The sequence below is a fragment of the Hordeum vulgare genome, chromosome 3H, assembly GCF_904849725.1.
Source record: "Hordeum vulgare subsp. vulgare chromosome 3H, MorexV3_pseudomolecules_assembly, whole genome shotgun sequence".
Classification (NCBI taxonomy): Eukaryota; Viridiplantae; Streptophyta; class Magnoliopsida; order Poales; family Poaceae; genus Hordeum; species Hordeum vulgare.
The window spans coordinates 550,246,439-550,262,851 of NC_058520.1; the positions used below are offsets into that span (position 1 = coordinate 550,246,439).

General features: G+C 44.9%; 1 protein-coding gene across 1 annotated transcript; it reads left to right on the forward strand.

The window, feature by feature from the left end:
• The first annotated feature begins 10,570 nt into the window (after window positions 1–10,570).
• Window positions 10,571–13,082, forward strand: LOC123440543 (WUSCHEL-related homeobox 5-like). Its single transcript, XM_045117107.1, has 2 exons — window positions 10,571–11,065; window positions 12,395–13,082. Exons 1-2 carry the CDS (start codon window positions 10,654–10,656, stop codon window positions 12,832–12,834), a joined length of 852 nt encoding a protein of 283 aa, XP_044973042.1. The 5' UTR covers window positions 10,571–10,653; the 3' UTR covers window positions 12,835–13,082.
• The last annotated feature ends 3,331 nt before the right edge of the window (window positions 13,083–16,413 follow it).

Sequence of the window (16,413 nt, forward strand, 5' to 3'; positions counted from 1 at the left end):
TACTTTCTTGTTGGTGTCCTAGTTGGTACGGAGAACTTCCCGTATAATTTGGGAACTGGCCCAAATTATGAGTTTTACATGCCACTAGTGCATAGGTTGAGGGCGGATGACATTCCCCGAAATTTCTTGGTAAGAGTTTGCTAATTAAGTACGCTCTACTATTATATAAATGGTGCTGATTACATTGCTAATTAGGCTATTATTATGTTGTTCAACAACAACTGTCAAATGATGTAGTGCCTCTGTTGATGCACCGAGAAGGTCATATGAAAATTGAAAGCCCGTTGAGGGCCGAGTTCGATGCTCCATACTCGACTAACCGCAAATAAAAAATGCTCCAAATTGAAGCATGGAGAGAAATAAAGAAGGACCGCAAGTCACAAGCTCGAGACGTTGGATCTCTGTGCTTCATCACGGAGATATAGGTGTTATTCTGTTTTAGGACATTATACCTAGGAGCGAGGACTAGATCTTATGAGAGGCAAGTTTTTTTATATTAACTTGGCATGATCGATTATGATGCATGATGACTATTATGATGTTTTTCTGTTTTCTGAGATTTTAACTTGGCATATGATTAAGATGATGATGAGTTGTTAGATGAGTACGTAAGATGATGATGAGTTATATGACATAATATTTGATTATAGTGGATGGATGCGTGTGATTGATATATGAAACCCTAAACCCCTCCTTTCAGAAAAAATAAAAACCCAACGTAAGGCTGCCTTTTAGTCCCGGTTGGAAGTAAAGACCGCTCCCCACCGCCTTTAGTTCCGGTTTGCCACGAACATGGACAAATACCCTTCCATGTGTCTGACTCAGCGCGTCAGGGGCGGGGACATTTAGTCCCGGTTGGTTTGTGGTTTGTCCCGGTTGGTGAACATGAACTATAGGCCCTTACCAGCCGGGACTATAGCCCCGTTTTGTACTAGTGACTGGGCATGCGTTATTTACATGCTATACTTGGTAAAAATTTAATTTTCTATATTTATAGCTTGTGCGTCACTATATATACAGTGTTTTATTGTTATCACACAAGCGCGGTGTACGATATATAACTGGCACACGCGTCACACCAGACTGCAGTGCGTCTTTGACTTATGGTAGTTAATGTTGGAATTATGCCCTAGAGGCAATAATAAATATAGTTATTATTATAATTCATGTATCAAGATAATCGTTTATTATACATGCTATAATTGTATTGAATGAAGACTTATATACATGTGTGAATACATAGACAAAACATTGTCCCTAGCAAGCCTCTAGTTGGCTAGCGAGTTGATCAAAGATAGTTAGGGTCTTCTGACTATGTACAAGGTGTTGTTGCTTGATAACTGGATCACGTCATTAGGAGAATCACGTGATGGACTAGACCCAAACTAATAGACGTAGCATGTAGATCGTGTCATTTTGTTGCTACTGTTTTCTGCGTGTCAAGTATTTGTTCCTATGACCATGAGATCATATAACTCACTGACACCGGAGGAATGCTTTGTGTGTATCAAATGTCGCAACGTAACTGGGTGACTATAAAGATGCTCTACAGGTATCTCCGAAGGTGTTCGTTGAGTTAGTATGGATCGAGACTGGGATTTGTCACTCCGTATGACGGAGAGGTATCTTGGGGCCCACTCGGTAATACAACATCACACACAAGCCTTGCAAGCAATGTAACTTAGTGTAAATTGCGGGATCTTGTATTACGGAACGAGTAAAGAGACTTGCCGGTAAACGAGATTGAAATAGGTATGCGGATACTGACGATCGAATCTCGGGCAAGGAACATACCGAAGGACAAAGGGAATGACATACGGGATTATATGAATCCCTAGCACTGAGGTTCAAACGATAAGATCTTTGTAGAATATGTGGGATCCCATATGGGCATCCAGGTCCCGCTATTGGATATTGACCGAGGAGTCACTCAGGTCATGTCTACATAGTTCTCGAACCTGCAGGGTCTGCACACTTAAGGTTCGACGTTGTTTTATGCGTATTTGAGTTATATGGTTGGTTACCGAATGTTGTTCGGAGTCCCGGATGAGATCACGGACGTCACGAGGGTTTCCGGAATGGTCCAGAAACGAAGATTGATATATAGGATGACCTCATTTGAGTACGGGAAGGTTTTCGGAGTTACCGGGAATGTACCAGGAATGGCGAATGGGTTCCGGGTGTTCACCGGGGGGGGGGGGGGGCAGCCCACCCCGGGGAAGCCCATAGGCCTTGGGGGTGGCGCACCAGCCCTTGGTGGGCTGGTGGGAGAGCCCAAGAAGGCCCTATGCGCCATAGATAGAAAATCAAAGAGAAAAAAGGAGGTGGGAAAGAAGAGAAGGACTCCACCTTCCAATCCTAGTTGGACTAGGATTGGAGGAGGACTCCTCCTCCCTTGGTGGCGCAGCCCTTGGGGCTCCTTGAGCCTCAAGGCAAGCCTCCCCTCCCCTCCTCCTATATATATGGAGCTATTAGGGCTGATTTGAGATGACTTTTGCCACGGCAGCCCGACCACATACCTCCATGATTTTACCTCTAGATCGCGTTTCTGCGGAGCTCGGGCAGAGCCCTGCTGAGATTAGATCACCACAAACCTCCGGAGCGCCGTCACGCTGCCGGAGAACTCATCTACCTCTCCGTCTCTCTTGCTGGATCAAGAAGGCCGAGATCATCGTCGAGCTGTACGTGTGCTGAACGCGGAGGTGTCGTCTGTTCGGCACTAGATCGTGGGACGGTTCGTGGGACGGTTCGCTGGGCGGATCCAGGGACGTGAGGACGTTCCACTACATCAGCCGCATTTCTTAACGCTTCTGTTGTGCGATCTACAAGGGTACGTAGCTCGGAAATCCCCTCTTGTAGATGGACATCACCATGATAGGTCTTCGTGCGCGTAGGAAATTTTTTGTTACCCATGCGACGTTCCCCAACAGTGGCATCATGAGCTAGGTTCATGCGTAGATGTCTTCTCGAGTAGAACACAAAAGTTTTTGTGGGCGGTGATGTGCGTTTTGCTGCCCTCCTTAGTCTTTTCTTGATCCCGCGGTATTGTTGGATCGGAGCGGCTCGGACCGACATTACTCGTACTCTTACGAGAGACTGGTTTCATCGCTACGAGTAACTCCGTTGCTCAAAGATGACCGGAGAGTGTCGGTTTCTCCAACTTTAGTTGAATCGGATTTGACCGAGGAGGTCCTTGGATAAGGTTAAATAGCAATTCATATATCTCCGTTGTGGTGTTTGCGTAAGTAAGATGCGATCATTCTAAATACCCATGGTCACCACATAAAACATGCAAGAACAAATTAGAGGACGTCTAACTTGTTTTTGCAGGGTATGCTTATGATGTGATATGGCCAACGATGTGATGTAATATATTGGATGTATGAGATGATCATGTTGTAATAGATAATATCGACTTGCACGTTGATGGTACGGCAACCGACAGGAGCCATAGGGTTGTCTTTAAACTAACGTTTGTGCTTGCAGATGCGTTTACTATTTTGCTAGGATGTAGCTTTAGTAGTAATAGTATGAGTAGCACGACAACCCCGATGGCGACACGTTGATGGAGATCATGGTGTGGCGCCGGTGACAAGAAGATCGTGCTGGTGCTTTGGTGATGGAGATCAAGGAGCACATGATGATGGCCATATCATGTCACTTATGAATTGCATGTGATGTTAATCCTTTTATGCACCTTATTTTGCTTAGAACGACGGTAGCATTACGAGGTGATCTCTCACTAAAATTTCAAGACGAAATTGTGTTCTCCCCGACTGTGCACCGTTGCTACAGTTCGTCGTTTCGAGACACCACGTGATGATCGGGTTTGATAGACTCAACGTTCACATACAACGGGTGCAAAACAGTTGCACACGCGGAACACTCGGGTTAAGCTTGACGAGCCTAGCATGTGTAGACATGGCCTCGGAACACATGAGACCGAAAGGTCGATCATGAATCATATAGTTGATATGATTAGCATAGGGATGCTTACCACTGAAACTATACTCAACTCACGTGATGATCGGACTTGAGCTAGTGTAAGTGGGTCATGAACCACTCAAATGACTAGAGAGATGTATTTTTGAGTGGGAGTTTAGCAAATAATTTGATTAAGTTAAACTCTAATTATCTTGAACATAGTCTAAGTCCACTTTGAATATATTTGTGTTGTAGATCATGGCTCACGCGACAGTCACCCTGAATTTTAATACATTCCTAGAGAAAGTTAAGTTGAAAGATGATGGAAGCAACTTTGTAGACTGGGCTCGTAATCTTAAGTTGATCCTACAAGCTAGGAAGAAGGATTATGTCCTTAATGCTGCGCTAGGAGATGAACCACCCGCTACGGCTGACCAAGATGTTAAGAACGCTTGGTTAACACGTAAGGAGGACTACTCAGTAGTTCAATGTGCAGTCTTGTATGGCTTAGAGCCAGAACTTCAACATCGCTTTGAGCGTCATGGAGCATATGAGATGTTCCAGGAGTTGAAGTTTATCTTTCAGAAGAACGCCCGGATCGAGAGGTATGAGACCTCCGATAAATTCTATGCTTGCAAGATGGAGGAGAATTCGTCTATCAGTGAACATGTGCTCAAAATGTCTGGGTACTCAAACCGTCTAGCTGAGCTGGGGATTGAACTCCCACAAGAGGGTATCACTGACAGAATTCTTCAATCACTGCCGCCTAGCTATAAGGGCTTTGTGTTGAACTACAACATGCAAGGGATGAACAAGTCACCCGGCGAGTTGTTTGCGATGCTGAAAGTCGCAGAGTCTGAACTCCGTAAAGAGCATCAAGTGTTGATGGTGAATAAGACCACTAGTTTCAAGAGAAACGGCAAAGGGAAGAAGGGTAATTCAAAGAAGAGCGGCAAGCCTGTTGCCAATCCGACGAAGAAACCCAAAGCTGGACCTAAGCCTAAAACAGAGTGCTACTATTGCAAGGGTATGGGTCACTGGAAGCGCAACTGCCCCAAGTATCTGGCTGATAAGAAGGCGGCCAAAGAAAAATCAGGTATATTTGATATACATGTTATTGATGTGTACTTAACCGGCTCTCGTAGTAGTGCCTGGGTATTCGATACCGGTTTTGTTGCTCATATTTGCAACTCGAAACAGGAACTGCGGAATAGACGAAGGCTGGCGAAAGATGAAGTGACGATGCGCGTAGGAAATGGTTCCAAGGTTGATGCAATCACCGTCGGCACAGTTTCACTTCAGGTACCATCAGGATTAGTTATGAACTTGAATAATTGTTATTTAGTGCCTGCGTTGAGCATGAACATTATATCTGGATCTTGTTTATTGCGAGACGGTTACTCTTTTAAGTCAGAGAATAATGGTTGTTCTATTTATTTGAGTAACATCTTTTATGGTCATGCACCCAATGTGAGAGGATTGTTCATATTGAATCTTGATAGTGATAATACACATATACATAACATTGAGACCAAAAGAGTTAGAGTTAACAATGATAGCACCATGTTTTTGTGGCACTGCCGCTTAGGTCATATTGGTGTAAAGCGCATGAAGAAACTCCATACCGATGGACTTTTGGAGTCACTTGACTTTGATTCACTTGACACGTGCGAACCATGCCTCATGGGCAAGATGACTAAAACTCCGTTCTCCGGAACAATGGAGCGTGCCAGTGACTTGTTGGAAATCATACATACCGATGTGTGCGGTCCGATGAGCATGGAGGCACGCAGCGGATATCGTTATTTTCTCACCTTCACTGACGATTTGAGTAGATATGGTTATGTCTACTTAATGAAGCACAAGTCTGAAATATTTGAAAAGTTCAAGCAATTTCAGAGTGAAGTTGAGAATCATCGTAACAAGAAGATCAAGTTCCTACGGTCTGATCGTGGGGGTGAATATCTGAGTTTCGAGTTTGGTGCTCACTTAAGACAATGTGGAATTGTTTCACAGTTGACACCGCCTGGAACACCACGTCGTAATGGTGTGTCCAAACGTCGTAATCGTACTTTATTAGAGATGGTGTGATCTATGATGTCTCTTACCGATTTGCCGTTATCGTTTTGGGGTTATGCATTAGACACATCTGCATTCACTTTAAATAGGGCACCATCAAAATACGTTGAGACGACACCATACGAACTGTGGTATGGCAAAAGGCCAAAGTTGTCGTTTCTTAAAGTTTGGGGATGTGATGCTTATGTCAAAAAGCTTCAGCCTGAAAAGTTGGAACCCAAAGCGGAAAAGTGCATCTTCATAGGTTACCCAAAAGAGACAGTTGGGTACACCTTCTATCTCAAATCCGAGGGCAAAGTGTTTGTTGCTAAAAACGGAGATTTTCTCGAGAAGGAGTTTCTCTCGAGAGAATTGAGTGGGAGGAAGATAGAACTTGATGAGGTTGTCGAACCTCTCATCCCTCTGGATGGTGGCGCGGGGCAAGGGGAAACCCCTGTCGTTGCGACGCCGGTTGAGGAGGAAGTTAATGATGATGATCATGAAACTCCGGTTCAAGTTCCTATCGAACTGCGCAGGTCTACGAGACCACGTGCTGCTCCAGAGTGGTACGGTAATCCTGTTTTGTCAATCATGTTGTTAGACAACAATGAACCTGGAAATTATGAAGAAGTAATAGTGGGTCCAGATTCCAACAAATGGCTGGAGGCCATGAAGTCCGAGATAGGATCCATGTATGAAAACAAGGTGTGGACTTTGGAAGTACTACCCGAGGGCCGCAAGGCTATTCAGAACAAATGGATCTTTAAGAAGAAGACGGACGCTGACGGCAATGTGACCGTTTATAAAGCTCGACTTGTGGCAAAGGGTTTTTCACACGTTCAAGGAGTTGACTACGATGAGACATTCTCACCCGTAGCGATGCTTAAGTCCGTCAGAATCATGTTAGCAATAGCTGCATTTTTCGATTATGAAATATGGCAGATGGATGTCAAAACGACGTTCCTTAACGGTTTCCTTAAGGAAGAGTTGTATATGATGCAACCCGAAGGTTTTGTCGATCCTAAAAATGCTAACAAGGTTTGCAAGCTCCAGCGATCCATTTATGGACTGGTGCAAGCATCTCGGAGTTGGAATAAACGCTTTGATGAGGTGATCAAAGCATTTGGGTTTATACAAGTGGTTGGAGAATCTTGTATTTACAAGAAAGTGAGTGGGAGCTCTGTGGCGTTTCTAATATTATATGTGGATGACATATTACTAATTGGAAACAACGTAGAGTTTTTGGAGAGCATAAAGGATTACTTGAATAAAAGTTTCTCTATGAAGGACCTAGGAGAAGCTGCTTACATTCTAGGCATTAAGATCTACAGGGATAGATCGAAACGCCTGATAGGACTTTCACAAAGCACATACCTTGATAAAGTTTTGAAGAGGTTCAAAATGGAACAGTCCAAGAAAGGGTTCTTGCCAGTTTTACAAGGTACGAGATTGAGTAAGACTCAGTGCCCAGCAACTGATAAAGATAGAGAGCATATGAGCACCGTCCTCTATGCTTCAGCCATATGATCTATCATGTATGCAATGTTGTGCACTAGACCGGACGTTAGCCTGGCCATAAGTATGGCAGGCAGGTTCCAGAGTAATCCTGGAGTGGATCACTGGACGGCGGTCAAGAATATCCTGAAGTACCTGAAAAGGACTAAGGAGATGTTTCTCGTGTATGGAGGTGACGAAGAGCTCGCCGTAAAGGGTTACGTCGATGCAAGCTTTGACACAGATCCGGACGACTCTAAGTCGCAGACCGGATACGTATTTATTCTTAATGGGGGTGCGGTAAGCTGGTGCAGTTCCAAGCAAAGCGTCGTAGCTGATTCTACATGTGAAGCGGAGTACATGGCTGCCTCGGAGGCGACTAAGGAGGGTGTCTGGATGAAGCAGTTCATGACGGATCTTGGAGTGGTGCCAAGCGCACTGAATCCAATAACCTTGTTCTGTGACAACACGGGTGCCATTGCCTTAGCAAAGGAACCACGGTTTCATAAGAAGACCAGACACATCAAACGACGCTTCAACCTCGTCCGTGACTACGTCAAAGGGGAGGACGTAAATATACGCAAAGTGCACACGGATCTGAATGTAGCAGACCCACTGACTAAACCTCTTCCACGGGCAAAGCATGATCAACACCAGAACTGTATGGGTGTTAGATTTATTACAATGTAATTCACATGGTGATGTGAGGGCTAGATTATTGACTCTAGTGCAAGTGGGAGACTGTTGGAATTATGCCCTAGAGGCAATAATAAATATAGTTATTATTATAATTCCTGTATCAAGATAATCGTTTATTATCCATGCTATAATTGTATTGAATGAAGACTTATATACATGTGTGGATACATAGACAAAACATTGTCCCTAGCAAGCCTCTAGTTGGCTAGCCAGTTGATCAAAGATAGTCAGGGTCTTCTGACTATGTACAAGGTGTTGTTGCTTGATAACTGGATCACGTCATTAGGCGAATCACGTGATGGACTAGACCCAAACTAATAGATGTAGCATGTAGATCGTGTTATTTTGTTGCTACTGTTTTCTGCGTGTCAAGTATTTCTTCCTATGACCATGAGATCATATAACTCACTGACACCGGAGGAATGCTTTGTGTGTATCAAACGTCGCAACGTAACTGGGTGACTATAAAGATGCTCTACAGGTATCTCCGAAGGTGTTCGTTGAGTTAGTATGGATCGAGACTGGGATTTGGCACTCCGTATGACGGAGAGGTATCTTGGGGCCCACTCGGTAATACAACATCACACACAAGCCTTGCAAGCAATGTAACTTAGTGTAAGTTGCAGGATCTTGTATTACGGAACGAGTAAAGAGACTTCCCGGTAAACGAGATTGAAATAGGTATGCGGATACTGACGATCGAATCTCGGGAAAGTAACATACCGAAGGACGAAGGGAATGACATACGGGATTATATGAATCCCTGGCACTGAGGTTCAAACGATAAGATCTTCGTAGAATATGTGGGATCCAATATGGGCATCCAGGTCCCGCTATTGGATATTGACCGAGGAGTCACTCGGGTCATGTCTACATAGTTCTCGAACCCGCAGGGTCTGCACACTTAAGGTTCGACGTTGTTTTATGCGTATTTGAGTTATATGGTTGGTTACCGAATGTTGTTCGGAGTCCCGGATGAGATCACGGACGTCACGAGGGTTTTCGGAATGGTCCGGAAACGAAGATTGATATATAGGATGACCTCATTTGATTACCGGAAGGTTTTCGGAGTTACCGGGAATGTACCGGGAATGACGAATGGGTTCCGGGTGTTCACCGGGGGGGGGGAGCCCACCCCGGGGAAGCCCATAGGCCTTGGGGGTGGCGCACCAACCCTTGGTGGGCTGGTGGGATAGCCCAAGAAGGCCCTATGCGCCATGGATAGAAAATCAAAGAGAAAAAAGGAGGTGGGAAAGAAGAGAAGGACTCCACCTTCCAATCCTAGTTGGACTAGGATTGGAGGAGGACTCCTCCTCCCTTGGTGGCGCAGCCCTTGGGGCTCCTTGAGCCTCAAGGCAAGCCTCCCCTCCCCTCCTCCTATATATATGGAGCTATTAGGGCTGATTTGAGACGACTTTTGCCACGGCAGCCCGACCACATACCTCCACGGTTTTATCTCTAGATAGCGTTTCTGCGGAGCTCGGGCGGAGCCTTGCTGAGATTAGATCACCACCAACCTCCGGAGCGCCGTCACGCTGCCGGAGAACTCATCTACCTCTCCGTTTCTCTTGCTGGATCAAGATCATCGTCGAGCTGTACGTGTGCTGAACGCGGAGGTGCCGTCCGTTCGACACTAGATCGTGGGACGGTTCGCGGGGCGGATCGAGGGACGTGAGGACGTTCCACTACATCAACCGCGTTTGTTAACGCTTCTGCTGTGCGATCTACAAGGGTACGTAGATCGGAAATCCCCTCTCGTAGATGGACATCTCCATGATAGGTCTTCGTGCGCGTAGGAAATTTTTTGTTTCCCATGCGACGTTCCCCAACAGTTAATTATAGTAGCCGGCATACGGGCCCATAAACAAACTGGCCCACTTGTCACTGATCTAGAGTCACCTGATGTACGTCAAGACAATCTGAGCCCTTCTTCGCCGGCGCACTCCAAACACTTTTGACCTCACGGCAACACGGTCGGTCCGGATGAGCGAATAGATCCAGAGGAAGCACAACTGGCCCTACGTCTTTTACGCGCTATAATTGGTATAAAGGTATTTTTTCATAATGATACCAGCTCGTACGTTACTATATGTGGCGTCTTATCGTTATCACAGAAACGCGGTGTACTCGCATACGAGTCACGATACCCTGCGGTGCTTCTTTGACTTATGTGAGCCGACTTTACAGTTGCTGACATATGGGCCCACAAACAAAATGTCCCATCGACAGTGACCCAGAGTCAACTGATGCATGTCAAGACAATCTGAGCCCTTCACCACTCACCTTCTCGGCACCTTTTGACCGCGCGGCAGCACGGTCTGCCCGGTGCACGCGCCCCGCGCGCGCACCCTCTCCTCTCCAACCCTACGCCCTCAATCACCTTTAAAACCCCCGGCACCCCGCCCGACCGCAAGCGCACACAAATGCAAAAGCTAGCCAAGTTCAGAGAAGATCCATATACATCCTTCGTAGCGATCCATGGAGAGCATCGACCACCACGACGAAGCGGCCACCCGCCTGTCCCTTTCCCCTCCCCATCCGTCAGCGCCACTCTCCCAGCCACGCTGGGTGCCGACCAGGGAGCAGCTCGCCGTGCTGGACGGGCTGTACCGCCAGGGGATGCGCACGCCCACCGCCGAGGAGATACATCAGGTGACGGCGAGGCTGCAGGAGCACGGCCCCATCGAGGGTAAGAACGTCTTCCACTGGTTCCAGAACCAGATGGTCCAGCTTCGTCAGATGGAGAAGCAGCAACGATCCGACTACTTCGCCAGACAGTTTCGCCGTCCCCAGCCGCTACCCGTGCTCCACAGCCCCCCCGGCCACCCCTTCTCCCCGTTCCAGCTGCAGGCGCCGCCGGCGCCGAATACTCCTGCATGCAACGGAGAAGGTACGTACGTCCTCACATGAACCCTCCATCTCTGCCTTGGACAGGCCGGCCATTCAATTAAATCTGCTTTTGGCAATTGGCATGTACGTCTTGATTGATTAGCTTCCAAAAAAGGAGCTTGTGCGTTTCTTAGCCTGGCTTTACGTTTGGGGTTTATCTGGAAAAGATATATGCATCTACGATTTTCCATGCAAACCCCCACGGCTTTCATGCGTCTGCTGGTCAAAGCTGGTCGATGTGATTGGATGAGATGGTATCCATCTGGGCAAATTACCAGCACGCATCAATGTTGACTCATCTATAGTCATCGCTTCAGAAAGTGACATGATGCAGCACGTAGCTGTACTATATGTCGGCTGTTTTGTGCATGCACGCACAAGGTTGCTTTGCTTGCTTGATTATCTTCTTTTTGCTCACGACATGCACGCACGGATGCAAGGTAGCTCCATCTTTTCGCTTGTAGTAGCATCTGGCGTTTCGGATGGGAACGTTTGGTTCCTGGGTGCATGTACGAAAAAATATTGCAATTTAATAAAAAATAAAAAAGTCTGAAAATATTTTTAAAATAAGACATTCTATTGTACATGTAAGAAAAATTCCACAAAAAAGAAAATTACACGTTGACGTCTTTTCAAAAAAGCAAATTTTCAATTAAAATAGTATGAATAATGACCTATAATACCAAATACATTTTGTCGTTTTTGTCCAGAAGTCAATGTTGGTTTTTTTCCGTGATTTTTTTTATACTAGTGCAAAACAAAAGCCAACTTTAATCAAAAATATTTTAAATCTATTTAACTTTTTTTTAATATATGATGCATATACAACTAGGAATTAAAGTGTATTTTCAGTGCCAGCACTATGTGTCAAACGGCTGATCTTTTGCAAAGATCAGCTGGGTAGCTTTTTTTTTTTTTTTTGCTAGCTGGCCGTAGGAGCTGTACCTCGATAGTTGTTGGATCAAGCAGTAGTCATCGCACCTGCAACATTGCTTGTGTTGCGAGCCGTCGTCCCGGCAGCGAGTAGTTTGTGTTTGTACCATCTTTTATTTATTTATCAATAACTTGATTAAAATTACCATGATCGATTTATATTGCGCCTGTTTCGCCCATTTCTTTGACTTTCAACGAAACCAAATTTATTTATTATCACGAGAAATCTATTTGGATATTCAGCGTAAGTTTATGTGCTTTCTGCTTTCTGATATTTTGCTTGACGTTGAGCAAAATACGGGGAACACAAATAAGATACCCTCAATCCAAATAAGCACTAAAACGGTGGTTATACTAAGCTATTTTTTTGTTGGATCCATTTTTCTTTTCCTTGCAGCAACGTACATGCAGCAGCCATGCTACATGTCAGGGCCAGCAACGCAGGCCGCAGCTAATCCAACCTACTACTCACAGATGCAGCCGCCGATAATGTACCCAAGTGCGGAGACGATGGCGCATGGCAATGCACAGGCACAGGCACAGGCACAGGCGCAGGCCGCCATGTATTACCAGGCAGCATCTCCGAACAACTCCAACACTCAACAAACGCACGCGCTCCAGCTCCCCCCGACCGCCGGCAGCTACGGGGCGCGTAACGCCTACTCCAACCGCCCCGTGCTTCTGAATCTGTTCCCACAGTACCCCACCTTTGCAAATCGCAAGAAGACCCGCCGTGTTAGGAGCGTTGGCTCCGCGAGGCCATCAACCTCAGGGTCGATCTCTTGGGAGACGGAGAGTCCCAAGATCCCCAACAGACAGATCGTTGTCGATCTATGACTTCTTTGGTGAAGGCCACTGAAGGTGATGCATGATTGCCGTGCTGGACAAGTACTTTGTTGAAATCATATAGGCTATCTCCCAGTCTCATGGACAAGCCATTGAGTAGATGTACCCGTTTTCTTTCATGGAATATTTATTTGCAATGTTGCTTTACTTATATTTAATTAGGAGGAAAGTGTATTGCTTCATAAACTTGAAGCGTGCATCGGAAACCATGTTAAATGTCATTGAATTAGTGCAGTTATTTTTTTATTGCAAGGTGCATGTTCTATTTTCGTTTTCAAAACTACCTTGCGTACGATGATTTTTCATACGATTTTTGGTTTTAGCTTAGTTCATCGTATCATTCATCTGATCATGGGCGTGAAACAGTTGCCAATGTTCTCAATAGATTTCAGGTATCACCCCTTTTGATAAGAATATATATTTTCCCTTTTCTTTTAAAGGCCTATTTGAAATAATTGTAAGTTTTGAATGTCTACCAACGCTTTGTTCTTGCTTGAGATGAAAGTACATGTTGGTACACACAAACTATAACCGCTCCAGACAGCCCCTTAGAGAAACTCAGAGGTGTATATAACTTTTTTTCTTGTGAGAAAAAGAGGTATATTGTTCGATTAGTTGTTTAGGTCACAAAGTGTAAAGCACACAGTGTATACATTCTAGACGAGATAAGTACCATGCTCTAGCTCAAACTACAATTTTGCTCGGCATACCTAAAGTTTTGGCGGTTACTGCCACATACAAAATTACACAAATTTGACCCTTATAAGCTTTGCATTACGTTCTCTGTTTTAATTCGAGAAAATGGGTAAAAATGAGCTTGAACTTAACTAGTCAAATCTTTTTCTAACTATATGTATTCTTCCAATATAAATTACAAGCCCAAGATTGTTGACTAAGTATGTATTTCTTATATTTTTAAATAACCCACCTTTAAACACCTTTGTGAAGAGGCACTTCTGTAGTATCTTATGATCATGTGTATTCCAAATATGCTAATACATGAGATGCTCGAGTACACATTTTGATTTCCAAAATCCCTGAATGTTTCGGTCAGAAACTTAACAAAAAGATATTTTTTGAATATAACCTTTGAGTTTGGACCCCCAAAGTTTTTATGCACCACTCCCTTTGATGATCTACTCATTAAGTTGGCCAAAGAAAACTCATAGATCAGAAATTATACATAGCAAAATTACACATAATAGATCTGGAAAGACTCAATTACTTTCAATGAATAATCTCATCATAAACTCACAATTCATTGGATCCCAACAAATGCACCGTGAGAATTACATTGAATAGATCTCCAAAAATATCATTGTATTGAACATCACAAATGAAGAGAGGGAGAGAGAGAGAGAGAGAGAGAGAGAGAGGGTGAGAGAGAAAGGGAGGAGAGGGAAAGGGAGAGAGAGAGGGAGGGAGGGAGAGAGAGAGGGAGGGAGGGAGGGAGGGAGAGGGAGGGAGGGAGAGGGAGAGAGAGGGAGAGGGAGAGAGAGAGAGGGGGGGAGAGGGAGGGAGGGGGAGAGGGAGGGAGAGGGAGAGAGAGGGAGAGAGAGAGGGGAGAGAGAGAGAGGGAGAGGGAGGGAGAGGGAGAGAGAGGGAGAGAGAGAGAGAGAGGTAGGGATAGAGAGGGAGGGAGGGAGGGAGAGAGAGAGAGGGAGAGAGAGAGAGAGAGGAAGGAGGGAGGGAGAGAGAGGGAGGGAGGGAGGGAGGAAGAGAGAGAGAGACAGAGAGAGGGAGGGAGAGAGGGAGGGAGGGAGAGAGAGAGGGAGGGAGAGAGGGAGGGAGGGAGGGAGGGAGGGAGAGAGAGAGAGAGAGGGAGGGAGGGAGAGAGGGAGGGAGAGGGAGAGAGAGAGATAACAATGGATGAAGATGACCTTCGTACTCGATCCCTCCTCCGGTATAGAGTATCGGAAAAGGCCTTTAGTTGGGATCGGAGAAGAACATAGGCTTGCTACGGTGATAAAATTGTTTCGGGTATTGCTCTGAGGGTTTATGAAGAGATATGAATTTATAGGACTAGTTTTAGGTCAAACAAAGGTAGGGGGACCCATAAGGCACATGGGCGCGCCGCACACCCAGACGCCCCATGCCTTATGGCTCCCTCGTGCATTCTCTATTCTTCTCCCAAAGCTTCTAGGTTCCCTTTTTGTCCAAAAAAATCTTTAAAAAGTTTTGTTGTGTTTGGACTTTGTTTAGTATGAATTTCCTCAAAAAAGAAAAACATGCAGAAAACAAGAGCTGGAATTGGTCACTGAGTTATTAGGTTAGTTTAAAAAACAATATAAAATAATATATAAATTATAGATACGTTGAAGATGTATTAGTAAATCATGTGCACGTGCATCAAATCATCATTTAACTTATGGAAATGAAAATGGAAACAATGGTAAGGTTTTGCTTCCAAAGAAAAAGGAATGTGATTAATCTGGCCTTGTTTTTAACAAGAGACATAAACTGTTTGAATTGTCAATGGATCCGCAAAGAGAACGGATGGCCGTGCACCATCTTCATGCTATATTTGGCATCAAGTTATTGTCCAGTCCAATGATACCACAGAAAAGTGCATGTGAGGACAAGAAGTGGGGGGAGGTGTAGAAATCGGTTGACTGTGTGCGTTACTATACGGTCAAATAGATTCAAAGGGAGCAAAATAGGGCATTTGTTGTTTACATGCCGAACTTGGTAAGAAGTTATTTTCCAATCACATATCACTGGAATATCGGCTTATATGTGCAGTTTCTTACCATTTTCACTCGGTAAACAACAATTAGCTAGCACATGAGTCTCATCACCCCGCGATCACCCCATCCATATAGGAGGAGGGTATGGAGACGTTTAATCGTGTGAGTTAGTAGATAATCAAAAAGATCCATGGGAGAATAGTAGACCATGCGCTATTTACATGCTTTACTTGGTACGGAGTTATTTTCTAGTCAAATGGTATCAGAGAAGAGCGCTGGTGTATTTGGTGTTCATACAACTCTTTTATTTTTGTTCCATATATTTTATTTTCAAAACATACAAACTCGTGCATATTTCTACATAGATCCAAGAACTAAGAAAGTGGCTTACCCTTTAGGGGAGAAAAACAAAAATCATTTGACCCCCGTGAGTCGCTCTTTGACCGCATAGTCATTAGATAGGAGAATATATCCAAAGGGAGCACAACTAGCCATGCCTTGTTTACATGTTGTACTTGTTATAAAGTTAACTTTGCGTATTGATATATGTTTGTACGTTACTATATATGGAGTGTCTTATTTTTATCACACAAGCACGGTGCATGACACATAGCTCGCACAAGAGTCACCCCCCATGCGGTGCTTCTTTGACTTATGGTAGTGGACTTTATAGCGGCCGGCATAGGGGTCTATAAATAAACTGGCCCACTTGTCACTCACATGGAGTCACCTGATGTACGTCAAGACAATTTGAGGTCCTCTCCACGAGTCGACTACACATCTTTTGACCTCGCGGCAACACGGGCGGTCAGAATGGGCAAATAGAGCGAGAGGAAGCATAACTGTCCATGCGCCTTTTACGCGCTATAATTGGTAAGTTAAT

Bases quoted from the DNA above. Each gene is read 5' to 3' on its own strand.
- LOC123440543 (XM_045117107.1), top strand. From the start codon at position 10,654: ATGGAGAGCATCGACCACCACGACGAAGCGGCCACCCGCCTGTCCCTT. The intron at 11,066-12,394 runs GTACGTACGTCC...TTTTCCTTGCAG, and splicing joins TCCTGCATGCAACGGAGAAG to CAACGTACATGCAGCAGCCA.